This window comes from Salmo salar, chromosome 16, assembly GCF_965601325.2.
Source record: "Salmo salar chromosome 16, fSalSal1, whole genome shotgun sequence".
Classification (NCBI taxonomy): domain Eukaryota; kingdom Metazoa; phylum Chordata; class Actinopteri; order Salmoniformes; family Salmonidae; genus Salmo; species Salmo salar.
The window spans coordinates 33,154,496-33,182,222 of NC_138306.1; the positions used below are offsets into that span (position 1 = coordinate 33,154,496).

General features: G+C 45.1%; 1 protein-coding gene across 7 annotated transcripts in view; it reads left to right on the forward strand.

Annotated features, from left to right (window-relative positions):
* The first annotated feature begins 7,214 nt into the window (after window positions 1-7,214).
* LOC106573726 (core-binding factor subunit beta) overlaps window positions 7,215-27,727 on the forward strand; it is a 39,383-nt gene continuing 18,870 nt past the window's right edge. Inside the window, exons 1-4 of one of the 7 annotated variants that reach the window (XM_014149041.3) lie at window positions 7,218-7,464; window positions 7,576-7,673; window positions 8,251-8,337; window positions 10,044-10,160. In XM_014149041.3, the coding sequence (XP_014004516.1) occupies window positions 7,596-7,673; window positions 8,251-8,337; window positions 10,044-10,160 (282 nt within the window). In that variant the 5' untranslated portion in view covers window positions 7,218-7,464; window positions 7,576-7,595. Of the gene's footprint in view, window positions 7,674-8,250; window positions 8,338-10,043; window positions 10,161-27,727 lie in introns of all 7 variants that reach the window. The other 6 variants (XM_014149039.3, XM_014149038.3, XM_082962682.1 and 3 more) reach the window with 6 other exon arrangements.

Sequence of the window (27,727 nt, forward strand, 5' to 3'; positions counted from 1 at the left end):
ATTTCACACTTCTTTTGGATTATAATTAGATTGTAAGGCTCATATGACTGTCATGCTTAATATAATGTCTGTGTCATCATTGCAAATCAATTGCATTATTCTTAAAAAAACACTTCAACCAGTAAAATGGCTGTTTGCCTAGCTTATTACCAGACTATGTCAATGAGCGTTAGCATTTTGTTATAAAGTTAAAGCATGGCATTATAAGAAAAACACAGTGACATACACTTTTAAAACGTGGAGCACTGCATTTAACCTACACTCACGTAGTCATAGAGACATAACACAAAGACACGCACACAAACACTATGCGCTCATCTATCAAGACAAGTTTGTGGTTGGAAAGGCTGACACATCTTTGAGCTCAGGGTGGGAGGTGAAAAGTAGATGCAGTATTATCACACAGGTTGGTCCCATAGACGAGACATAATATAGTAATTCGTAACATATCATACAATTGCAAATTCCTAACATATTGTACAAATTGCAATTCATAACATGTCATACAAATTGTAATTCGTAACATATCATACGAAATGGATGATGTAAAGCTACAAAATAACACATAGGCTACCATACCAAACATAGAAATATCATACTAATTTGAGTGTCCTGGATTTTCATTTACTATGTTACATCTATCCCTAAGTTCAGGTTGCGTCGCCTGCTATTTGAGAAAGAGCTGTTCTCTCTGGTTCTTGAGGCTCATACAGTAGGCCAGAGTTCCCTGGCAGCCACAGATGGATTTATTGGGTCCCAAAGTTTTCTGAGCATAAAAATAAAAGCTTTTTTTCCATTTTTTTTCTTCATTTTCATGCTCATAAAAGACTGTAAAAACAACAGGACATCACCTCCATGTCATTTTAGTTTTGGGAATCTGTTCCCAAGTATTCCCATGCAAAATAGAGACACGTGATTGTATACACATGTAAGCAAGGTCTGAAATGATTATGTTTTAGTCAAATATTATATCTGTTTGGGCTTCTTGCAATCAATTAGCAGTCTACCAATTATTTGTAACTATCTTCCAGCCCCCTGACAATCAGCTCAAGAAAAAATCGTCCGACGGCTGAATCTAGCTGATGATCCCAGCATGCTGTGTCTAAAGGGAACAGTCAGTGTGGGGCGAGTGAATTCAGAGTATCGGAATGCCCTAAAACTCATGTACCTCATTCCCTCATTCCTATCCGTCCGTCCCCCCACCCGCCAGCCTTACATCACACACTAACCAACAGGATATTTATAGCACAGCAGAGCTGTCTGCCTGTTGCTAGGAAACCGCCTGCTGCAGAATTCTCATCCTTTTCGTTTACAAAATGAGATGTTCCATGAAAATTGCTACTATACCAATCATTGTATATTCTCCCGGCCCATTTATTTGTCTGTACAGTGTGAATTAATCTGAGCTGTAGGCCTATTTCTACAAGCCACATAGGGCTTTTGCCTCAACAATCTGAACAGTAGGCTACGACATTTAAACAATGCCTAACACTCACACAAATAAATAGATTACTGCCCACTCATGGACATGGACAGTAGTGTTTCCTCTGAGAATGGCATGTCCTGGGAGTCTTCTTAGACAGAAAGCCAGACTACTGCCTGTAAGACTTCATCTGCTCACATGTTTACATATTTCTAGCAAGTCCCCTGTTTGTGTCATACACTACATGACCAAAAGTATGTGGACACCTGCTCATCGAACATCTCATTCCAAAAGCATGGGCATTAATATGGAGTTGGTCCCCCCTTTGCTGCTATAAAGCCTCCACTCTTCTGGGAAGGCTTTCCACTAGATGTTGGAACATTGCTGATGGGACTTGCTTCCATTCAGCCACAAGGTCATTAGTTAGGTCGGGCACTGATGTTGGGCGATTAGGCCTGGCTCGCAGTCGACGTTCCAATTCATCCCAAAGATGTTTGATGGGGTTGAGGTCAGGGCTCTGTGCAGGCCAGTAAAGTTCTTCCACACCGATCTCAACAAAAAACTTCTGTATGGACCTTGCTATGTGCACGGGGGCATTGTCATGCTGAAACAGGAAAGGGCCTTCCCCTAACTGTTGCCACAAAGTTGGAAGCACAGAATCATCTAGAATGTAATTGTATTCTGTAGAGTTAAGATTTCCCTTCACTGGAACTAAGGGGTCTAGCCTGAACCATGAAAAACAGCCCCAGACCATTATTCCTCCTCTACCAAACTTAACAGTTGGCACTATGCATTGGGGCAGGTAGTGTTCTACTGGCATCCGCCAAACCCATATTAGTCCGTCGGACTACCAGATTGAAGGGTGATTCATCACTCCAGAGAATGCGTTTCCACTGCTCCAGAGTCCAATGGCGGCGAGCTTTACACCACTCCAGCCGACGCTTGGCATTTCGCATGGTGATCTTATGCTTGTGTGCGGCTGCTCGGCTATGGAAAACCATTTCATGATGCTCCGAGAAAAATGCATTGTGCTAACGTTGCTTCCAGATGCAGTTTGGAACTCGGTAGTGAGTGTTGCCACCCAGGACAGACGATTTGTATGCGATCTGTGAGGTTATGTGGCCTACCACTTTGTGGCTGAGCCATTGTTGCTCCTAGACGTTTCCACTTCACAATAACAGCACTTGCAGTTGGCCCGGGCCAGCTCTAGCAGGACAGAAATTTCACGAACTGACTTGTTGGAAAGGTGGCATCCTATGACAGTGCCACGTTGAAAGTCACTGAGCTCTTCAGTAAGGCAATTCTACTGCCAGTGTTTGTCTATGGAGATTGCATGGCTGTGTGCTCAATTTTATACAAGCAACAAGTGTGGCTGAAATAGCCAAATCCACTAATTTGAAGGTGTGTCCACATACTTTTGGCCATGTAGTGTATTTCATTTGGGGGAGGGTGGTGTCATCGTTATTGAATGATGAGAAAGTTCTGACTATGTTTATCTCTCAAGGGTCAGGGCCCTCAACCTGTGGTTGCTAGGGAAACTACCTGAATGTGTGCTTCATCCCAAGCTCAGTAACACAATGACTGTCCTTGGTTTGTACTGCTTGCTGCATATTTGACTGTGTCCAGAATTTTTTTAATTGTAATTTTATTTAACTAGGCAAGTCAGTTAAGAACAAATTCTTATTTACAATGACAGCTTAGGAACAGTGGGTTAACTGCCTTGTTCAGGGGTAGAACGGCTGATTTTTACCTTGTCAGCTCAGGGATTCGATCCAGCAATCTTTTGGTTACTGGCCCAACACTCTAACCACTAGGCTACCTGCCACCCCTTAAGGTAAATTCAGTGAACAAGATTAATGTTTGTGCTGTCTCTCTCTCTATCTTCCCTGCCCTCCCTCAATCTGTGCTGTATCTCCTGGGAGAAATCCTCATTGAATCCTGCTTTGAATAGACATTAGTTTACATAAACAGTCGAGCTGAGCTTACAATATACCTGATGAGCATAGCTGTGGGAAGTAGGGGTGCAGCACCCTCTGAAAAATCTGAATAAAAACATCAGAATAGACAAACCCACACCAAACGACTTCCTGGAGCTATGCTAATGAGCCAAAATGACATACTTTCCTCTCGAGATGTTGGTGGGAAGTTCTCTCTTGCAGCACAGGCCACTGGTCTATAGTTGCACAGTGGAAATAACTGATGGCATGGTTGTGTTCCCTCTCGTGGACAGAAATGCTACTACAATTCCTTACAATGAAAATATATTTATCTTCAATTCTAATGGAAATTCAGAAGTGTACAAAACAAATAATAAAGTTGACGTTTTGTAAATAGGGTATGCATCACTAATGATTCCTGTTATTTAATAGGTTCCCAAATATTGTAAAATAAGCATATCCACCCTATTAAAAAATAATTGCACAACAACATCTAAGTCAATATTTTGATATGTAATTGATCGTGATATCATGGGGCATGCAAATAGTGTATTTAGGTTGGACAATCAAATAACTTCCCAACATTCTTTTACAGCCATTATAGCCTACATCTATCAACATATTCTAAAAGTCTATGTCCTGTCCTAGCATGAACGATTTCCCGCTCAACGTCATGTAGTCCAACCTACATGTTGTATCAGTGTGTGGTGTTATTTTTAGTTCTCGCGAGGAGATCGTCAGACTAACCGACTGCCGCTGCGGGCAACTCCAAACCCGTCCAGTCTAGCCGTCTGACCTCGAGACACCCCTTCAGTTTCACATGGCACCGCTCCAGCTGCAGGCGCGACTATTCTGTTCTGTGCGTGAGAGGCAGGGAAGCCGAGGAGATTCGGTAACATCATTAATTATCCCCAGCACTGACACCGCGTGATTCTCAGCCTCTTATGTAGCTCGATATGCTCGGGTTAATAACTTGTGATGCCCATGCCAGCCACAATATTCAGATGTTATCTTCATTTCCCACCCTCTATCTACCATATTGTCCTGCATCAACAATCAGACATGACAACAACAATTTCATCAAGTAGAATATGACCTAAAAACTGGGCCAATACTACTATTCACAGCAACTCAATCTGCCTTTCTGACTGCAGCAGTCAGGGCCAAGTGAAATATAAATAGTGGAATGGTTCCAATAGAATTATCAGATAGACATTCATTTTAAGCCTATCTATTGGGGTTCTAGGTTTTCAGGCTTTGTTTTCATACTACGAAGTGAATGACAAATATCCACTATCTTTTTCTCTTTTTTGCCCTTTTTACCTTTCTGTTTTTATTTACAGCATTTCCCCTTTAGTTATTCTCTGCTGTCTACCTTGCGGTGACTGCAGAAAATGTGTTCAGACATGTACAGCTGAGTTTAGATCCTTTGAGTTTAGATTCAAGTTGGAGTGTTAGCAGTCAAGATACTTCAAAGCACCTCATTTCATATCTAGATTTCACATGATCATTATTTAACAGCCACACAGATACAATACTGCTCTTTAGTTCAGTAAAGGGGAATGTGTTTAGACAGCTCAGCTCTGTCTGTGCAGCACAGCCGCTTGCTTCACTTGACGCTTTTTAATATTTAATACCAAACCTGAACTATAGTTTTTGCAAAACAAGAAAACAGGCTGTAAATATTGCCTTGAATAGCAATAAAATATGATGATAGTGAATCATTTTAATACATGTCAGAACATTTCAACTGCAGTAGGATCTAGCAGAACCGGTGTCTGGTCTGTCTCTCCCTCTCCACCAGAGCTCTGCCTCTGTGTCCGGCGTGTTGAGGAGGATTGGAGCAGACACTCAGCTCCTGACTGGGAAGCCGTCTGTCAGAACGGTGGTGACCCCAGAATATTTAATTACTTAATGAGCGTTTTGTGGCGCTATTAAAGCACTCACACGCCCCATTTGGCCTGAAGCCTTTCCTTTTAACACATTTACTCACTCAGAATCTCAATCCAATGTGCATCAAATAAATGAATCTGCAATTAAAAGCAGCAATGCCCAGAAAACACATACTGTATGTGATTGGTTCAAATTGCCCTATTATAGTCAGTCTAGTTGTCTGCCACATAACTGCTTCCCCCTTGGTTAACAGTTTTCTTTTACATAAGTGCTAAGTATACAAACATCACAAACCCAAGTGATGGAATGTTTCTTCATATTTCTTCAATGTTTTATAATTTATGTTGATTTTAAAGTTGGAATTATGGAATGGGCCATTCGCCCTTCGCCACTGATATGTCTATTTTGAACCCATATCCTCCTCAAGGACTTAGTGCTTATTATAGATTTGTACACCACAGCAGAAGTCACACCAAACACACTGGACAACATCTAAACTGTTTGTCAGTGGTCAAGTTCATCATCACACTTGGAGCAAACATTGTTTTTCAAAACATTGTAACCGCAAGTGTGTCCGAGGCGTTAGAGGATTAGTGTTGTACAACATTGAAAGCAGTGGAAAACTTTATTGAGTGAAGTAATAACTTAAATCCTTTGAACAGGACGAGGACGTCTGTACATGGTCTCTCTTCATTGTGTTGCTCTTGCTTTCCCTCAGTGTTTTTCTCCCAGTCCCTGTCCCCTCCCTCTGTCCTCAGGGAGACTAGTTAAAAACACATACTCCAAACATTTCACAACATTAGTCATCTATTTTCTATGAGTTTCTTTTCATCAGAATAATCTACAGAAATGTAATGAATTAGTATATGTGGTTAAGTATAGTAATAAACTCCTCTGAGTTAATTGTTTTGTTTACAGTAAAAGAATCATGATTGGTGCTGTTTAGTAACTGGAATGACGTTTTGCTACATTTAATTTCACCGGCAAGTTATTATATGCCTTGTAGCCATTGCATAATCTTGCAATCATTCCTAAGGGAGGGCTTGAGTTTGCCAATATGTTCTACGAGATCATACAAATCATAATCATCATCATTAAGAGGACAGTAAAAACAAAGATGATATTTAGGATCATAAAGTTATGTGTGTGTGTGTGTGTGTGTGTGTGTGTGTGTGTGTGTGTGTGTGTGTGTGTGTGTGTGTGTGTGTGTGTGTGTGTGTGTGTGTGTGTGTGTGTGTGTGTGTGTGTGTGCAGGGGGGTTATAGATCACAGTGTCTCAACAGTCCCGGTTATCAACAAGAGGGTTCTGCCCTTGGCCTTGGTTGATATAAGGAGAGGACTGAGTTTGGCCTTGGTTGATATAAGGAGAGGACTGAGTTTGGCCTTGGTTGATATAAGGAGAGGACTGAGTTTGGCCTTGGTTGATATAAGGAGAGGACTGAGTTTGGCCTTGGTTGATATAAGGAGAGGACTGAGTTTGGCCTTGGTTGATATAAGGAGAGGACTGAGTTTGGCCTTGGTTGATATAAGGAGAGGACTGAGTTTGGCCTTGGTTGATATAAGGAGAGGACTGAGTTTCCAAAACATAAGCTTTACATGCAGCAAATTACCAGGAATTCTCATTTTCTACACTCATATATGTCTTTTCATGTGCCTCATTTTCTACACTCATATATGCCTTTTCATGTGCCTCCCATCAAAAAAGGAGCCTTGTATAATTGCAGTTTCAGAAGATTTGTCTTTTTCCAAAAGGCTTATGCCTATGGAAAAAGTTATTCACGATGTAGGCTTATGGTCCAAACAATTTACGAAGAGAGATGTCATTTGTTTTGTCTGTCTCTGGGCTAAGGAACATGAGACATGGACGCATACATAGCATGAAAGCGCTTGCTCTCTGAAGTGTTGGTGAGTTACACGCTTGCGCACTAGGGATCAGTAGTGAGGAGAATTGTGAATGGGGGGAGTATTTTGGGTGTACAGTCATAAGTCGGACTCCGAGGAGCCAGGAAGTAACTCAGAACCATGCAGCGCGACTGATAAAGTCGAGAGAGCGGGCGTTTGTTGTCAGTGGACAGGGATCATACGCTTCAGGGTGAGAGGGAATTATAGCCAATTGCGAAATTGAGCCTAATCCATTGCAGTGGCAGAGACTGACCGCTCAGTAGTTCCGACTTCAGAGCAGGGAGAGATCACCACCCTGCTTACAATAAGGTAAATATTACATTAGCACATTGCTACACACCCCATCAAAAAAGACGGAAGAGAATAAAAGCAGGATTGCAAAGGTTTTTCTTTCTCACAAACAATTAATATTAACAAAAGTTTATCAGCAAAGCTTCAAGATGCCTCGGGTGGTCCCGGATCAAAGGAGCAAGTTTGAAAACGAAGAGTTCTTCAGGAAACTCAGTCGGGAGTGCGAGGCAAGTCTATTCATTGGATACATTTTATCTTGTGGCGAAACAAAGTAGCTCATAACGTGGAAATGCACGTTGCGCTGAGAGACCCAACTATCGCTTTTACTGAAAGATAGGGATGTTTTCCAAATATCAATATGAAAGCACTGTTGATTTTATGTGATACGTTTTTTCATATTTTAACGTCTAAATACACTTTTCAAAAAAGAGGAAGGAGACAGGGATGTTTTGAAATTGTGCATGGTTTTGGTTTGTTGTAAGTCTGTCAACTCATCTGAGTCGCGTATCACCACAGCCCGATGCTCTGACATTCACGTTGACTGTCTCATGGCTAATGTAGTTTACAATCATTTCCCATAATTTATTATTTCAAATGACTAAATGGAGATGAATTTAAATGAATTTTCTTTGATGCCTCGGGATTTAAAGACTTAATAAAAAGAAAGGTGTCTCAAATTCAAAATCTTGAAAGTGAACCATGATCAATGACATTCACAGTAAAGTTTATTATTTTTAATTAGGCCATGTGTTTTTTTTCTCTGAGATTAACTTTATTGATGCATTTGATCCTTCATATTTTCAGATAAAATACACAGGGTTCCGAGACAGACCGCATGAGGAGAGGCAAGCCAGGTTTCACACCGCTTGTAGGGACGGTCGTTCAGAAATAGTGAGTAAACCATTTCTGTTCAGCATACAACTCTTGAGATAATAACACTATAATCAGACATCATTACACTAACCTTGAGTTTATGTCAATATTTTGCGTAAACAGACACCCGGAACTAGACATTTTACATCAGCCAAACATTACTTCCTCCTTTATTCTCTGACAAACAACACAAAAACATCCTCTTAACATGAATTCCACTTAAAATTATATTATACTATAATATGATTAGTTCACTGTCCAGAAATGCCATAAGCCTGTGTATCAGGTGTCCTACAGACAAGGCTATTAAGGTCTGCCTCTGTCTCAATAGCCTTTTGAGGAGAGAAACCCGACATGGCCATTTGACAATGGGGGAAGTCAGGACAGAGCTGGGCTGGCGGGCCTGCCCAAGGCTACTTAAAACGGTCCCTCTTCTCACTCCTTTTTTCAGTCGTAATATTTTCACGTTGTCTACTATATGTGCTGTAATAAAGTAATATGTAGTATTCATTTTATGTAGGCCTAACACTTTTATTCTTAGAGTAGCCTAAAATTACACTCTAGTTGAGTCTGAGTTTTTCATATTTTTGGTAAAGTTATTCAAATCAAGGATTTTCTTTATGGCATGAAATAATAAAGTGACAAGGTAGTGTATCCAAATTCAATTCAATTTTCAGACAAACAGATTCGAAAAGATATTCACAATAATAACATTGTGACTAGGCCAACTTGTAATTAGTTATTTTCTGTGATTTAAGTATTTTTAAGCATTATGGCAATTGTTTGATATGTTACTGTCACTGTCTGTCCTAACCCTACCATTCACCCTAGTGTGTCTATTTGAAAATGCAATTATTCTGACCGAGAAAGACATTAGATATTATCATCACCATATCTCAAATTTTTGTAAATTAAATAAATGCAAAGAACTTTGTTAATTCAATAAGGCAGAATAGGAATACACAATACTTGTATTACTTTTATTATGAACATGTGCTATGTTCCTATAGCCTTAGTAATTACATGGTAATGACACTGTATTTTGTTAGTATATGTTGTGTGCATTCTGCCTGTGTTGTTTTATTCCTATATTATGTTTGAAGTAATGCTATGAAAACAATAGAAAACATTGTGTCCATATTTGAAGCTCAGTTGTTTTAAATCTTTGTCTATGTGCCGGTAAATTCCATGACATCAACCAAGCACAGGGAGCCTGGAATCTTTGGAAAGCCAAGTAATGTAAAAAGCCTAATTTAATAAATGAAATCAAAATGAATCATAGGCCATTTGTCATTAGTGTCTGTGCAGGGTCTGCTTTTAAACTATTATCGATGTTCTTTTCCTGTCTTACTCTATTCCTCCTATCTCTCACTCACTCCATCTCCCTCTCCTTCAGTCTCTCTGTCTTTCTTACTGTATTCCTCCTATATCTCACTCACTCCATCTCCCTCTCCTTCAGTCTCTCTGTCTTTCCTAAAGTCAGTTCACTATAGCCCAGTATTCCAACATTGTGTTGGTAAAATAGAATCAGATGTGCGTAACTCTATACTTCAAATAGAGAAAATGATGACTCTTGTGTTTTTCCCCTTTTTTTCTGAGTGTTGGGAGCGCTGGCCCTGGCTCCAGGCACTCGTCTCTCTGATGTGAAAAATAAATGACGGGCTGCATAATTTATGCTCGGGCCCAGCGTTCTGATCCTGTTTGTATTGATTTCCCTCTAAAAGGCTTTTGTGGCGACGGGCACCAACCTCTCGCTGCAGTTCTTCCCAGCCAACTTGCACGGGGAGCAGAGGCAGACGCCCACACGAGAGTATGTGGACTTTGATCGGGAGACGGGAAAGGTAATCCTGACATCTCTCTCTTTTCTTTTCTCTCTTATTCTCTCTTCTCTTTTCTCCTCTCTCTAATCTCATCTGTTCATCTCTCCTGAGAGGTGATTTAGGTTAACCTCTTAACGATTTGTCTCTGACGTACTCATCCATGACACTCTTTTTATTTCCCTGGCATTTCTGTAAACTCATGTAACCACACAATAATGATCTGTAAACAGCTTGGTATGGGCATTGAGGTATTCCTAGCATTTTTCACTCAAAATTGAGGTTGAATCTCACGACAGTTTGATTGAATCCAGGCTGTTGATTCAGAGTGATATGTTCTCTGTTTGGGATAAACCCTAGGCTTTCTGTAAGATGTTATTGCTTCACATGGAGCACGCTAAACATCACACTGCCCTGCCGTCCACTAAAAAACCCACCTTTCTCCTCAATTCAATATTTCACTCTTCCTACTTTTGTTTCTTTTTTTAACCTGCCCATTTTTCTCACTGTAATTCCAACACATTCTACCAACTCAATGAATACACGACTACAGTATGTGGTTTCTTTCAAAGCCATAGGGATGGAAGATGGTGACACTGTTCCAACCATAGAAATACAATCCTATAGTAATGGTATAGAACAATATATTTAAAGTAATTATATAGTAAAGCCTTGCTGCTCCTGTGATTCAGATACTACTACAGGCGTGTTAAGGTGATAGAGCCATGACACCTGAGAGACCATGGGACTGTCTCCAGGTCCTGCCAACTCTGTCAGTGTTACTAAAGAACCGAATAAAGTGGGTCATAAATTGATTATCTGAACCATTAAACACCCCTGTCTGGTTACATCCCTTCCATTTCCCAGAGAGAGCTCAATAAAACTATGGAAATGCTCAATCTTTTAGCCCTGAACATTTTACTAGTCATTGTATAAAGATGACCTAAAGCGATAACATTTTAGGTAAAAATAATTTACCAAAAGTTTAGATATGGACTCTTAAAACTTGAATTCCCCCTTGACACCTTTGTTTTCACACAGTAATGTTGCAGAGTTTAGAAGGAATGTATTTTTTGTTACTGTTTTGTTTGTGTATTCATTTGGTCCCCTGGAGACCTCGTAGTTGTTGCCGTGCGTATGGTGTGCCAGAGGCCCCTGTTCACGGACAGTGCCTCGCTGAAATGTGCTCATTAAAAATGCATCCTTGGGAAATCGATGGACCTTTCGGCCCAAGGCTGACGGACTAATCTTTGCCCGTTAATTATTTAAAAAGGCGTGACGTGGAGTTGTCAGGCATGCCGGGCATTTTACAGATGAGGCGCTGGGTGTCCGGGGCAGGGCCTGATAGTAATCCTATCCCTTGTCACCTCTAGCAGGCTCAGGGCCATGCAGCTTTAATGAGCCCTGGGCCCTCCGTCCCTCTGCCCCTCCGCATCCAACATACACCCCACGGAGCTCCCAGTCATACCAGCACTGTCACCTTACACACACATGCACGCACACACACACACACACACACTTACCCCCAACAGCACATGGCTGATCCTTTGTACCTCCATCAACATTTCAGTATCCAGTGAACTATCAGCATACAACACGCGTCGTATTCTCATGTTGCAACATTGGAGAACAGGGCTCAATTGTTAGATTGGTCTTTTTCTCGACCCACAACGCAGTGTAGTCATCAGGCTTCTTCATTTAGGTAGTAAATCCCTAGACAGGTGCTACTGCTCTGCTCGTTGACATGAGTACTTATCTTTAGGAACTGAGGTGGAACTTATTTGGAGAACGTATGATTTTTCTCTGGGCTCCCCCCCATCCCTCCCTCTCTCTCTCCCTCTCTCTCTCCCTCTCTCTCTCCCTCTCTCTAACTCCCTGCAGACCAGTGGTGTCAGGCTGGGAGAGATGTTGCGCATGCTGCAACCTCTGCTCTTAATTACAATGATTGTTAACCTTTTACACAAACACATCTCACACTGCCTGGCTAGGAGACGTTAATAGACTGAATGAAAACCCCAAAGAATGTCTGCAGTGAAAGTGAAAGTGTGTGCCGTGGGGTCGGAAGAGGAAATGTGAAATTTTACTGAAATATACCAGGTCAACAGGCCTGCGTCTGTTGCTCTATGAATTGAATCAATTGTAAAAAGTGTAAAATAAAATAGAAAATTGTAGAGGCAAAATATTGAAGCTAAGTCCTTTAGCTAGTGGAATCTGCACTGTATGATTTGGCAAAGCATCCTGGCCAAGCTGTTTTCATGAGGGAACTGTCCAGGTGTGGCCTATAGATACATCAGCCATGTCTCACTATGGCATGATCCCCCTATGCCCAGTTGAAGTGTGAGGTCCATAAAGAGCATATAGCATACAGCTCTCTCCTCACCGCCACCCAACGCCAGTCCAGAGTAACAGATGAATAGGGAACAGTTATAATAATCTTTCCATGAAAAGTGAGTGATTTTATGGGTCTTGCCGTTTTTGATTAATGGAGTCAGAACCAACCCCAGCTCAGTGTGAGCCCAGGGACTCTCTGTCTCTGTCTGTCTCCTTTCTCTGGGACCCTCTCCCTCTCTCACACACACTCTCTCTCTCTCTTCTTGTCTCTCTGACTCTTTTTCTCTCTCTCTTTCACTCTCTTTCTCACTTTCACTCTTTCTTTAGGTGTCGATCTCTCTCTTCTGGGCTCTCTCACTCGCTTTTTAGGTCTCTCTCTCATTTCTTTCTCGTGCGCAAGTGAATAAACCATTGCGTTCCTCCATCCTTCCCCCACACCCCCTCGTTCTCCTCCTCCCTCCTCATTTGAAAACACAGGCGGTGCCAGCGGAACGGGGCCAGTTTAAACTTGGCCGCTGGCGGGGGACAGTAGTATTATCTGAGTGGGGCGGTGAGCCCTGCTCCACTGGAGCCCCCGCAGTAGAGCTTAAGTACAGGCTCCGAGTGTCACTACAGGCTAATGGGAACCAGCTGTGTGGGAGGTTAATTTTAGCGGTAGCTAGCAGGGACCGGGGAGGAGCAGTTAACCCTGTCCCAGCCAGGGGCTCCCGGTAGTGGACTGCCTCGTACTGGGTCACTGGTCAGTCCCATGAATCATCCACACTGCCCTAATGACCATGGACTCTGACTCTGAGTCATGGCCATACAAGTCCAACCTTAAATTCATTAGATTGGAGGGACAAATGATAGCTAACAGTGCCTTTAGAGAATCATCAGACATAAATGAATACACAGCAGCATACTGTTCAAAATTCACAGAGCAGAACAGGAAGTTGTATAACTGCCACAGGAACATTGAGAGAAGGCCAGTGGAGTAGAGTCCTTAAATCAGGTCTTCTTAGTGTGACAGGCAGCAGAGGTGCAGAGCGTTTGCACTGCTACAGTAGCAGACAGGGGGAGGGGGATGATTCATTGTGTCTCAGTAAATTATTAATCTGCTCCAAGTGAAGTTAGCTTAGCTCAGACAAGAGCTCAGAGAGGTAGTGGGTCTCTGATGAAGATCCTCCATTGGTGCTTTGTTGTAATGGAACTCCATGGATACTGATGACTCACCATGGGATTGAAGAATATATTTGTCAAGAACCTCTACACAGAGTACAGTGAGTACCTGGACTGAAGTCCTGCCCATTTCATGTAATACGGTTTTTACTGTAACAGAGAGAGAAGGCAATACAGACTCTTATACAGTGGCGATTTTAGCACGTACATCCTGGTGGGGTAAACAAAAACTAAAATTGGGGTATGCATGCCAGCAAAGCGCCAACACAACACAACACTAAACAATACATTAATTGCACAATAACGGTGACAAACGGTGCCCACAAACTGTTAGAAGGCTACATAAAGCTGTCCCAACAGCAGGTGTCCCAACAGCAGTCCCAACACCTTACCACCTATCAGTGGAGCCTTGTCTGGCAGCGGAACAGTTCATTCAGCCTCATTTACTGTCTTTAAAAAAAACATGGCTGATATGGTTGATCCTCTTAAGGATCGGACCCTTTTTTTCAATTTTCATCTAAAATAACATACCCAAATGTAGGAACCCAGTTCCTACATTTGAATATAAAAATGGATTTTATCAAACAAAACAATGCAACATTTAATCTCTGGAACTCTCAGAATGACAAATCAGAGAAAGATTACTGAATGTAAGTACATTATTTACCTTCAGAGGTGAATGTTTCAAACCAGTTGCCGTGATACAAGTTTTTTGTTGTTGTGCACTCTCCTCAAACAATAGCATGGTATTTTTTTCACTGTAATAGCTACTGTAAATTGGACAGTGCAGTTAGATGAACAATAATTTAAGCTTTCTGTCCATATAAGACATGTTTATGTCCTGGAAAGTTTGCTGTTACTAACAACGTCATTCTAGTCACAGTACCGCACGTTAGCAATAACCATCCCGGTATAGGGACACCTATCCCGTAGATCCTTAAGAGGTTTTAAACAAATGTGGTTTCTACTGACAATTGCGATGTACAAACTATGGCATAAAGGAACGACAAGTGGATAAGAGGCAATCCGTAATTTCGATTAAGACATTAATGAGCGAGCTAGGGTGGACGTAGTCAATATAACTATTTGTTCAGCACTTTTGAAACGTACAGCGACAGAATTCAGAACAGGGGCCATTCTTACAGTGTTCTCCCTGTACACCAAGTCAGAACCATAGGATAAATAAAGGGGGCATATAAGCAGACAATGAAAGCTCTTACAATATTCAATGATTACATTTCTCTAAAACAGGTTATAGGCTACATGTGCACCACCAAGTCAGAACAGTAGGCGAAATTAGGAGGGGAAACGGGACCAAATTATTAGGGTGAGGCACATGGGCTACTAACAGCTTACTACACAACATACACTTAGTATTACTTTCTTAGCTACACTATACATATCTCCCTGGCATATTACATAATTTATGCAGCAGCATACAAGACATTTTTGGACTCACCTTGTTGTGCTGTGCTCATTTGAACAGGAAGGTGGCGCGGTGGTCTTAATGTGGGCAAATTTTGTCATCAAACTTTGTCATCAAAGTCTGGCATTCTCTGCATTTATGTTGCTTTCAAGACAACTGGGAACTCTGAAAAAAACAAGGTCGAATCATGATGATGTCAGTGATCTTCAGGTCATAGCTCTAGAAAGAGGCCCGAGTTCCCGACTTATAATTCCGAGTTCTGTCCCTCCTGCCCTGAAATACAGGTCGCCACTACTCTTATATATGAACACTCTTCAACTTTAACTAAATCTTGTTGAAATTGGAGACTTTTAGGATTTTGGAGCGGGGTTCAGCTGTAAGGGTTTAAGAGATCTGGTGTTTGGCCTTTTCTCCATATCCCCCTCTCTCCCTCTCCCCCTCTGCTCTGTTCATCCGTAGAGTTTGTGTGTGGTTTCCTTTTATGCAAAGCAGAAATTGGGTCCATCTGCATGGCCATGCCAGAAGGTTAGGTTTGCCCTCCCGCCCCCACTGATTGGGGGAGTGCTCCTGATATAGTCCTCTTGTGACAGACCCTCCAGAGTGTGCTGCTACTCTATTATATTGTGTTAAGAGCTAAAAGCACAAATACATGTAGAAAGTCATAGAATGACTCCTAAACCGTTCAGGTACAGCCTGGTAAATGTGAAAGTCACTTCTGTTGGTATTACAGCAGTAATGCATAGGGGGATTGAGTAGGTGTGTTGTTGTCTGACATGGGGCCAGAACTGAGAGAGAGAGAGAGAGCAGTCCCTTAACGTGGAGCCATACCGAGGCAGGGCCTCAGAGACAGCAGACTATAAATCTTCGGCCTGTCTCTGGATGTAAGACTTTTCGCTTGGGGCAGATAGCACAGGGAAGATTCACAGTAAATGAATCCATTGTGAAAGGGACTTCAGTCAGAGGCGTCACCACAGGAATTGGAGTTTTAATAGTTTTGTGTTAAAGCTTGTTCCCAAGACCAGCCGGTGTGTTTTTGTGTCTGTGTATTGTGTGTGTGCATATGTATGTGTTTGTCTGCCATAGCACTGCACTTACGGAGCCAATCTCCAAATGAATGACGGGTCATGTGCCACAAAACATGGTCTTGAGCTGCATTGCGCCAGCTTGACAGTTAACCTTGTTACAGAGCCAGAGAGGGGGAACAGCTTGACAGTTAACCCTGTTACAGAGCCAGAGAGGGGGGGACAGCTTGACAGTTAACCCTGTTACAGAGCCAGAGAGGGGGAACAGCTTGACAGTTAACCCTGTTACAGAGCCAGAGAGGGGGAACAGCTTGACAGTTAACCTTGTTACAGAGCCAGAGAGGGGGAACAGCTTGACAGTTAACCCTGTTACAGAGCCAGAGAGGGGGAACAGCTTGACAGTTAACCCTGTTACAGAGCCAGAGAGGGGGGGACAGCTTGACAGTTAACCTTGTTACAGAGCCAGAGAGGGGGGAACAGCTTGACAGTTAACCCTGTTACAGAGCCAGAGAGGGGGAACAGCTTGACAGTTAACCCTGTTACAGAGCCAGAGAGGGGGAACAGCTTGACAGTTAACCCTGTTACAGAGCCAGAGAGGGGGGAACAGCTTGACAGTTAACCCTGTTACAGAGCCAGAGAGGGGGGGACAGCTTGACAGTTAACCTTCTTACAGAGCCAGAGAGGGGGGACAGCTTGACAGTTAACCTTCTTACAGAGCCAGAGAGGGGGAGACAGCTTGACAGTTAACCTTGTTACAGAGCCAGAGAGGGGGGGACAGCTTGACAGTTAACCCTGTTACAGAGCCAGAGAGGGGGAACAGCTTGACAGTTAACCTTGTTACAGAGCCAGAGAGGGGGAACAGCTTGACAGTTAACCTTGTTACAGAGCCAGAGAGGGGGAACAGCTTGACAGTTAACCCTGTTACAGAGCCAGAGAGGGGGAACAGCTTGACAGTTAACCTTGTTACAGAGCCAGAGAGGGGGAACAGCTTGACAGTTAACCCTGTTACAGTGCCAGAGAGGGGGAACAGCTTGACAGTTAACCCTGTTACAGAGCCAGAGAGGGGGGGACAGCTTGACAGTTAACCCTGTTACAGAGCCAGAGAGGGGGGAACAGCTTGACAGTTAACCCTGTTACAGAGCCAGAGAGGGGGAACAGCTTGACAGTTAACCCTGTTACAGAGCAAGAGAGGGGGAACAGCTTGACAGTTAACCTTGTTACAGAGCCAGAGAGGGGGGAACAGCTTGACAGTTAACCCTGTTACAGAGCCAGAGAGGGGGGAACAGCTTGACAGTTAACCTTGTTACAGAGCCAGAGAGGGGGAGACAGCTTGACAGTTAACCTTGTTACAGAGCCAGAGAGGGGGGGACAGCTTGACAGTTAACCCTGTTACAGAGCCAGAGAGGGGGGAACAGCTTGACAGTTAACCTTGTTACAGAGCCAGAGAGGGGGGAACAGCTTGACAGTTAACCCTGTTACAGAGCCAGAGAGGGGGGAACAGCTTGACAGTTAACCCTGTTACAGAGCCAGAGAGGGGGGGACAGCTTGACAGTTAACCTTCTTACAGAGCCAGAGAGGGGGGGACAGCTTGACAGTTAACCTTCTTACAGAGCCAGAGAGGGGGGGACAGCTTGACAGTTAACCTTGTTACAGAGCCAGAGAGGGGGGGACAGCTTGACAGTTAACCCTGTTACAGAGCCAGAGAGGGGGGAACAGCTTGACAGTTAACCTTGTTACAGAGCCAGAGAGGGGGGAACAGCTTGACAGTTAACCCTGTTACAGAGCCAGAGAGGGGGAAACAGCTTGACAGTTAACCCTGTTACAGAGCCAGAGAGGGGGGAACAGCTTGACAGTTAACCCTGTTACAGAGCCAGATAGGGGGGAACAGCTTGACAGTTAACCCTGTTACAGAGCCAGAGAGGGGGTACAGCTTGACAGTTAACCCTGTTACAGAGCCAGAGAGGGGGGAACAGCTTGACAGTTAACCTTGTTACAGAGCCAGAGAGGGGGGAACAGCTTGACAGTTAATCCTGTTACAGAGCCAGAGAGGGGGGAACAGCTTGACAGTTAACCCTGTTACAGAGCCAGAGAGGGGGGAACAGCTTGACAGTTAACCTTGTTACAGAGCCAGAGAGGGGGGAACAGCTTGACAGTTAACCCTGTTACAGAGCCAGAGAGGGGGGAACAGCTTGACAGTTAACCCTGTTACAGAGCCAGAGAGGGGGGGACAGCTTGACAGTTAACCTTCTTACAGAGCCAGAGAGGGGGGGACAGCTTGACAGTTAACCTTCTTACAGAGCCAGAGAGGGGGGGACAGCTTGACAGTTAACCTTGTTACAGAGCCAGAGAGGGGGGGACAGCTTGACAGTTAACCCTGTTACAGAGCCAGAGAGGGGGGAACAGCTTGACAGTTAACCTTGTTACAGAGCCAGAGAGGGGGGAACAGCTTGACAGTTAACCCTGTTACAGAGCCAGATAGGCGGGAACAGCTTGACAGTTAACCCTGTTACAGAGCCAGAGAGGGGGTACAGCTTGACAGTTAACCCTGTTACAGAGCCAGAGAGGGGGGAACAGCTTGACAGTTAACCTTGTTACAGAGCCAGAGAGGGGGGAACAGCTTGACAGTTAACCCTGTTACAGAGCCAGAGAGGGGAGAACAGCTTGACAGTTAACCCTGTTACAGAGCCAGAGAGGGGGGGACAGCTTGACAGTTAACCTTCTTACAGAGCCAGAGAGGGGGGACAGCTTGACAGTTAACCTTGTTACAGAGCCAGAGAGGGGGGGGACAGCTTGACAGTTAACCCTGTTACAGAGCCAGAGAGGGGGGAACAGCTTGACAGTTAACCTTGTTACAGAGCCAGAGAGGGGGGAACAGCTTGACAGTTAACCCTGTTACAGAGCCAGAGAGGGGGAAACAGCTTGACAGTTATCCCTGTTACAGAGCCAGAGAGGGGGGAACAGCTTGACAGTTAACCCTGTTACAGAGCCAGATAGGGGGGAACAGCTTGACAGTTAACCCTGTTACAGAGCCAGAGAGGGGGTACAGCTTGACAGTTAACCCTGTTACAGAGCCAGAGAGGGGGGAACAGCTTGACAGTTAACCTTGTTACAGAGCCAGAGAGGGGGGAACAGCTTGACAGTTAATCCTGTTACAGAGCCAGAGAGGGGGGAACAGCTTGACAGTTAACCCTGTTACAGAGCCAGAGAGGGGGGAACAGCTTGACAATTAACCCTGTTACAGAGCCAGAGAGGGGGGGACAGCTTGACAGTTAACCCTGTTACAGAGCCAGAGCGGGGGGAACAGCTTGACAGTTAACCTTGTTACAGAGCCAGAGAGGGGGGAACAGCTTGACAGTTAACCTTGTTACAGAGCCAGAGAGGGGGGAACAGCTTGACAGTTAACCCTGTTACAGAGCCAGAGAGGGGGGAACAGCTTGACAGTTAACCCTGTTACAGAGCCAGAGAGGGGGGGACAGCTTGACAGTTAACCTTCTTACAGAGCCAGAGAGGGGGGGACAGCTTGACAGTTAACCTTCTTACAGAGCCAGAGAGGGGGAGACAGCTTGACAGTTAACCTTGTTACAGAGCCAGAGAGGGGGGGACAGCTTGACAGTTAACCCTGTTACAGAGCCAGAGAGGGGGAACAGCTTGACAGTTAACCTTGTTACAGAGCCAGAGAGGGGGAACAGCTTGACAGTTAACCTTGTTACAGAGCCAGAGAGGGGGGAACAGCTTGACAGTTAACCCTGTTACAGAGCCAGAGAGGGGGAACAGCTTGACAGTTAACCTTGTTACAGAGCCAGAGAGGGGGAACAGCTTGACAGTTAACCCTGTTACAGAGCCAGAGAGGGGGAACAGCTTGACAGTTAACCCTGTTACAGAGCCAGAGAGGGGGGGACAGCTTGACAGTTAACCCTGTTACAGAGCCAGAGAGGGGGGAACAGCTTGACAGTTAACCCTGTTACATAGCCAGAGAGGGGGAACAGCTTGACAGTTAACCCTGTTACAGAGCCAGAGAGGGGGAACAGCTTGACAGTTAACCCTGTTACAGAGCCAGAGAGGGGGGAACAGCTTGACAGTTAACCCTGTTACAGAGCCAGAGAGGGGGGGACAGCTTGACAGTTAACCTTCTTACAGAGCCAGAGAGGGGGGGACAGCTTGACAGTTAACCTTCTTACAGAGCCAGAGAGGGGGGGACAGCTTGACAGTTAACCTTGTTACAGAGCCAGAGAGGGGGGGACAGCTTGACAGTTAACCCTGTTACAGATCCAGAGAGGGGGGAACAGCTTGACAGTTAACCTTGTTACAGAGCCAGAGAGGGGGGAACAGCTTGACAGTTAACCCTGTTACAGAGCCAGAGAGGGGGAAACAGCTTGACAGTTAACCCTGTTACAGAGCCAGAGAGGGGGGAACAGCTTGACAGTTAACCCTGTTACAGAGCCAGATAGGGGGGAACAGCTTGACAGTTAACCCTGTTACAGAGCCAGAGAGGGGGTACAGCTTGACAGTTAACCCTGTTACAGAGCCAGAGAGGGGGGAACAGCTTGACAGTTAACCTTGTTACAGAGCCAGAGAGGGGGGAACAGCTTGACAGTTAATCCTGTTACAGAGCCAGAGAGGGGGGAACAGCTTGACAGTTAACCCTGTTACAGAGCCAGAGAGGGGGGAACAGCTTGACAGTTAACCTTGTTACAGAGCCAGAGAGGGGGGAACAGCTTGACAGTTAACCCTGTTACAGAGCCAGAGAGGGGGGAACAGCTTGACAGTTAACCCTGTTACAGAGCCAGAGAGGGGGGGACAGCTTGACAGTTAACCTTCTTACAGAGCCAGAGAGGGGGGAGACAGCTTGACAGTTAACCTTCTTACAGAGCCAGAGAGGGGGGGACAGCTTGACAGTTAACCTTGTTACAGAGCCAGAGAGGGGGGGACAGCTTGACAGTTAACCCTGTTACAGAGCCAGAGAGGGGGGAACAGCTTGACAGTTAACCTTGTTACAGAGCCAGAGAGGGGGGAACAGCTTGACAGTTAACCCTGTTACAGAGCCAGATAGGCGGGAACAGCTTGACAGTTAACCATGTTACAGAGCCAGAGAGGGGGTACAGCTTGACAGTTAACCCTGTTACAGAGCCAGAGAGGGGGGAACAGCTTGACAGTTAACCTTGTTACAGAGCCAGAGAGGGGGGAACAGCTTGACAGTTAATCCTGTTACAGAGCCAGAGAGGGGGGAACAGCTTGACAGTTAACCCTGTTACAGAGCCAGAGAGGGGAGAACAGCTTGACAGTTAACCCTGTTACAGAGCCAGAGAGGGGGGGACAGCTTGACAGTTAACCTTCTTACAGAGCCAGAGAGGGGGGACAGCTTGACAGTTAACCTTGTTACAGAGCCAGAGAGGGGGGGACAGCTTGACAGTTAACCCTGTTACAGAGCCAGAGAGGGGGGAACAGCTTGAGAGTTAACCTTGTTACAGAGCCAGAGAGGGGGGAACAGCTTGACAGTTAACCCTGTTACAGAGCCAGAGAGGGGGAAACAGCTTGACAGTTATCCCTGTTACAGAGCCAGAGAGGGGGGAACAGCTTGACAGTTAACTCTGTTACAGAGCCAGATAGGGGGGAACAGCTTGACAGTTAACCCTGTTACAGAGCCAGAGAGGGGGTACAGCTTGACAGTTAACCCTGTTACAGAGCCAGAGAGGGGGGAACAGCTTGACAGTTAACCTTGTTACAGAGCCAGAGAGGGGGGAACAGCTTGACAGTTAATCCTGTTACAGAGCCAGAGAAGGGGGAACAGCTTGACAGTTAACCCTGTTACAGAGCCAGAGAGGGGGGAAAAGCTTGACAATTAACCCTGTTACAGAGCCAGAGAGGGGGGGACAGCTTGACAGTTAACCCTGTTACAGAGCCAGAGAGGGGGGAACAGCTTGACAGTTAACCTTGTTACAGAGCCAGAGAGGGGGGAACAGCTTGACAGTTAACCTTGTTACAGAGCCAGAGAGGGGGGAACAGCTTGACAGTTAACCCTGTTACAGAGCCAGAGAGGGGGGAACAGCTTGACAGTTAACCCTGTTACAGAGCCAGAGAGGGGGGGACAGCTTGACAGTTAACCTTCTTACAGAGCCAGAGAGGGGGGGACAGCTTGACAGTTAACCTTCTTACAGAGCCAGAGAGGGGGAGACAGCTTGACAGTTAACCTTGTTACAGAGCCAGAGAGGGGGGGACAGCTTGACAGTTAACCCTGTTACAGAGCCAGAGAGGGGGAACAGCTTGACAGTTAACCTTGTTACAGAGCCAGAGAGGGGGAACAGCTTGACAGTTAACCTTGTTACAGTGCCAGAGAGGGGGGAACAGCTTGACAGTTAACCCTGTTACAGAGCCAGAGAGGGGGAACAGCTTGACAGTTAACCTTGTTACAGAGCCAGAGAGGGGGAACAGCTTGACAGTTAACCTTGTTACAGAGCCAGAGAGGGGGGAACAGCTTGACAGTTAACCCTGTTACAGAGCCAGAGAGGGGGAACAGCTTCACAGTTAACCTTGTTACAGAGCCAGAGAGGGGGAACAGCTTGACAGTTAACCCTGTTACAGAGCCAGAGAGGGGGAACAGCTTGACAGTTAACCCTGTTACAGAGCCAGAGAGGGGGGGACAGCTTGACAGTTAACCCTGTTACAGAGCCAGAGAGGGGGGAACAGCTTGACAGTTAACCCTGTTACATAGCCAGAGAGGGGGAACAGCTTGACAGTTAACCCTGTTACAGAGCCAGAGAGGGGGAACAGCTTGACAGTTAACCCTGTTACAGAGCCAGAGAGGGGGGAACAGCTTGACAGTTAACCCTGTTACAGAGCCAGAGAGGGGGTACAGCTTGACAGTTAACCTTGTTACAGAGCCAGAGAGGGGGGAACAGCTTGACAGTTAACCCTGTTACAGAGCCAGAGAGGGGGAACAGCTTGACAGTTAACCTTGTTACAGAGCCAGAGTGGGGGGAACACCTTGACAGTTAACCCTGTTACAGAGCCAGAGAGGGGGGAACAGCTTGACAGTTAACCTTGTTACAGAGCCAGAGAGGGGGGAACAGCTTGACAGTTAACCCTGTTACAGAGCCAGAGAGGGGGGAACAGCTTGACAGTTAACCCTGTTACAGAGCCAGAGAGGGGGGGACAGCTTGACAGTTAACCTTCTTACAGAGCCAGAGAGGGGGGGACAGCTTGACAGTTAACCTTCTTACAGAGCCAGAGAGGGGGGGACAGCTTGACAGTTAACCTTGTTACAGAGCCAGAGAGGGGGGACAGCTTGACAGTTAACCTTCTTACAGAGCCAGAGAGGGGGGGACAGCTTGACAGTTAACCTTGTTACAGAGCCAGAGAGGGGGGGACAGCTTGACAGTTAACCCTGTTACAGAGCCAGAGAAGGGGAACAGCTTGACAGTTAACCTTGTTACAGAGCCAGAGAGGGGGGAACAGCTTGACAGTTAACCCTGTTACAGAGCCAGAGAGGGGGAAACAGCTTGACAGTTAACCCTGTTACAGAGCCAGAGAGGGGGGAACAGCTTGACAGTTACCCCTGTTACAGAGCCAGAGAGGGGGGAACAGCTTGACAGTTAACCCTGTTACAGAGCCAGAGAGGGGGTACAGCTTGACAGTTAACCCTGTTACAGAGCCAGAGAGGGGGGAACAGCTTGACAGTTAACCTTGTTACAGAGCCAGAGAGGGGGGAACAGCTTGACAGTTAATCCTGTTACAGAGCCAGAGAGGGGGGAACAGCTTGACAGTTAACCCTGTTACAGAGCCAGAGAGGGGGGAACAGCTTGACAGTTAATGCTGTTACAGAGCCAGAGAGGGGGGAACAGCTTGACAGTTAACCCTGTTACAGAGCCAGAGAGGGGGGAACAGCTTGACAGTTAACCTTGTTACAGAGCCAGAGAGGGGGGAACAGCTTGACAGTTAACCCTGTTACAGAGCCAGAGAGGGGGGGACAGCATGACAGTTAACCCTGTTACAGAGCCAGAGAGGGGGGAACAGCTTGACAGTTAACGTTGTTACAGAGCCAGAGAGGGGGGAACAGCTTGACAGTTAACCCTGTTACAGAGCCAGAGAGGGGGGAACAGCTTGACAGTTAACCCTGTTACAGAGCCAGAGAGGGGGGAACAGCTTGACAGTTAACCTTGTTACAGAGCCAGAGAGGGGGGAACAGCTTGACAGTTAACCCTGTTACAGAGCCAGAGAGGGGGGAACAGCTTGACAGTTAACCCTGTTACAGAGCCAGAGAGGGGGGAACAGCTTGACAGTTAACCTTGTTACAGAGCCAGAGAGGGGGGAACAGCTTGACAGTTAACCCTGTTACAGAGCCAGAGAGGGGGGAACAGCTTGACAGTTAACCCTGTTACAGAGCCAGAGAGTGGGGAACAGCTTGACAGTTAACCTTGTTACAGAGCCAGAGAGGGGGGAACAGCTCACTGCTGCTGGTGGTGGTGGTTATTGAAGGGGGAAAATTAGTAGCAGATGAATCTCCCATCTTCAGCCCCAACATGAAGCAGGGTGTGGTGTTTGGGAGGGGCTCTGAATTATCTCACGGAGCCACACAAATGCACATTAGTTGGTTGCTAAGTTTAAAGTTTATGAACTTAATGTCATAAAGCTACTATAGTTACTCCATATTTAGTTAATGTAGTTTATACTCAAGTCTAGCTGAAGTGGACCTGGTAGTAATGTGTGTATGATGGGGGAGGGTAGGGAGGCATCAGCCCTCACTCCTGACTCTGATGAGGAGAGAGGCGACTGGGCAAAGGCGAGGGTGGAGGGAGGATGATGGACGAGCATTTCTGTGAGGAGCGCAGTGGTCCAGCTCGTTTTGCGGTGGGGGCTGTTGTTTCCATCTCCCTCAAACGGAAGCCGCTCCACTGGCAGATGACTTGTCAATGACATCATCAAAGTGAGCCCACTAATTGATTCCTGCTGCTCTGTCATGCCCATTGTTCACTGAGCCCTCCTCGTGTTCCTCTCATCTGATGTTGATTGTTTGATGTTTGTTAAAAAGAGGGGTTCTTTGTGTCCTTGGCTATGCCATGTCCTTTTGTTGAATGTTTTTTTTTACAGAAATGCTCCTCTTTTGACTGTCTGTTGGGACAGAACTGTCTCTGCTGGGGAAAGAGAAGCTTTGTTTTTCCCAGCACTAGTCAATCATACTCCTGCCTCTATTTTTGCCATAGGGTTTTCATTATAGCTCCCAGCTCAAATTTCCACTTCCTTTATCCCAGGCCTCAGATCAATGACCACTCCCACGCTTTATTGTGGGGTACAAATATACTGAATGTCACATGGCTTCCTGAAAATGTTAATCTTACAGTCAAATGAAACAGTGGAGCTCTGGTTGGGCTCCCGAGTGTCGCAGCGGTCTAAGGCACTGTATCTCAGTGCTAGAAGCATCACTACAGACCTGGTTTGATTCCAGGCTGTATCACAACCAGCAGTGATTGGGAGTCCCATAGTGCGGCGCACAATTGGCCCAGTGTCGTCCGGGTCAGGGCTTTGCCGGGGTAGGGCATCATTGTAAATAAGAATTTGTTCTCAACTGACTTTCCTAGTTATATAAAGGTTAAAAAAATATATAATAATAATAATAATACAAAATTACAAATACTACTTTCTAAGGATAAATATGACATTTAACTATGATTTACGGTTCTGCTACCATCAGTAGCAGTGTTAATTTCACAATGAAATGAGAGAGTGCGTTCACTCATAACTGGAGGAAGAGTCTTTCTGCACCAGGAAGTCGTTTTTTTCAACGCTTCTAAATTAGCTCATATTTTATTAACAATGTGAGACTGATAAAAACTGAGGGCTGTTAATGTGCAACAAACAGCCTCTCGTCCCATAAAGCAGCAAGCTGTTGGAGGCATCATCGGTCCATACAGACCCCATAAAGTCTTGAAACATCTATCTCTAAGTCTGAGGGTTAGCTAATAGCGTGAGTTACTAGACTTCTTGATTTTGTTTGTTTTCTTTATGCAGACATCACTCTTTTCTACCAGTCAGTGATGACATTGCAGATGGAGGTGTTTCAGTTGACCACTCTCACCCCATCCTCTCCTTCTCTCTCTCCTCCTGCCAATTAAAACATTTGAATTAATTTGTTTTCCCTTCACCTTGCCCTCCAGAGTAATAAACATTCCATGATGCTGTGGAATTACTCAACTGATTCTGATTCATGGGAGTTTGGAACATGGGGACTTGTTGTAAATGATTCTGATTGTTGTAAATGATTCTGATTCATGGGAGTTTGGAACATGGGGACTTGTTGTAAATGATTCTGATTGTTGTAAATGATTCTGATTCATGGGAGTTTGGAACATGGGGACTTGTTGTAAATCACCTAACAGGATGGTGATGTTGCATCTGAGCAGATCACTTATTCACCATTTCATGAAGGGATTAAATATGAATGACACTAAATTGTTCCTCTGTAAATGTAATGGATGGATAGCCCAGATGAGTAGGTGAAAGACTTCAGTGTCTGTGTTTGTACTGAAGTAAGTCTGAGACTCCCCGCCCTCCCTACATCCCACTGAGTGGGAGCAGTCAGACAGTGTTGTCTAGGAGGGAGGAGAGGGAAGCATCCTGCTTGGGGATTTGATTCTCCAGGACTGTCAGGACACAGGTGAGAAATACAGCGTGTATGTGCCGACTCCATTCCTGGTCACTATTCCAGGAACTATTTTCTCTCCCGGCCGCAGGGGGGGACAAGGGTGGTCACCTGGCCCGGAGGGCCGTCTCTCTGCCTCCAACCTGACTGTGATGGGTGCCTCAGTGGGAGGGGCCAAGGGCCCCCCTACAACACAGTATTTCCTGTACAGAGAGGGAAAATGGCAGATGTGAAACTGGACTTGGGTCCAAGTATAGCTAGAGTGCCTGAGAATTCAAGTCCCTTAAGATGCTCTTGGCAAGCCTGCCGACTCTTTATTTTGTCTGTCCTCACCTCTTCCCATGAAAACCGAGCCATCGCTTTCTTTTGAAATGATAATATTCTTCTTGTGTATTTCTAACTAGTATATTATTAATTTGTTCATTTATTGTTATAAATGTAGTTAATTGATTACTTTTAGATTATAACAATTCCATATTCAAAATATATGTTTATATTAGTGTCTGTGACTTCTCAGAGTCCTCTGGGGTTTTGTAGACTCAGCCATTTCTCCCCTGCAGCCTCTGCAGTATGTCCCAGCAGCCCCTGCAGTATGTCCCTGCTCTCCCATTCTCCTGTGGTTAGAAACTTCATCCAAATGCTGGATTTGCCTTTGCATGATATTTACTTAAGTTAAACAGCCATCTGTAAAAACAGAGAAATGGATATCCTTTGTATGGTGTTCATGTGAGAAATGATTTTACATAGTGTACATGGTGTCCCCAACTACCCTATTCCTTATTCCCAATAAAAGTAGAAATGGTAGAAGAAAAATATATATATTTCCATCAAGTGGCATCACAACCAATCTGATTTATAATCTGACTGACAAAGTGACACAGACCAAGTGTTTCTTATCATTAAGACTGGGTTGGTCTTTATTACATTTGATCGCTTTTTTAAATATAAACGATAAAGTAGAGCTATATCACTGGTTGGATTGGCAAGCTAGAAGCAATCAGAGACATTTGTATTACTTTTA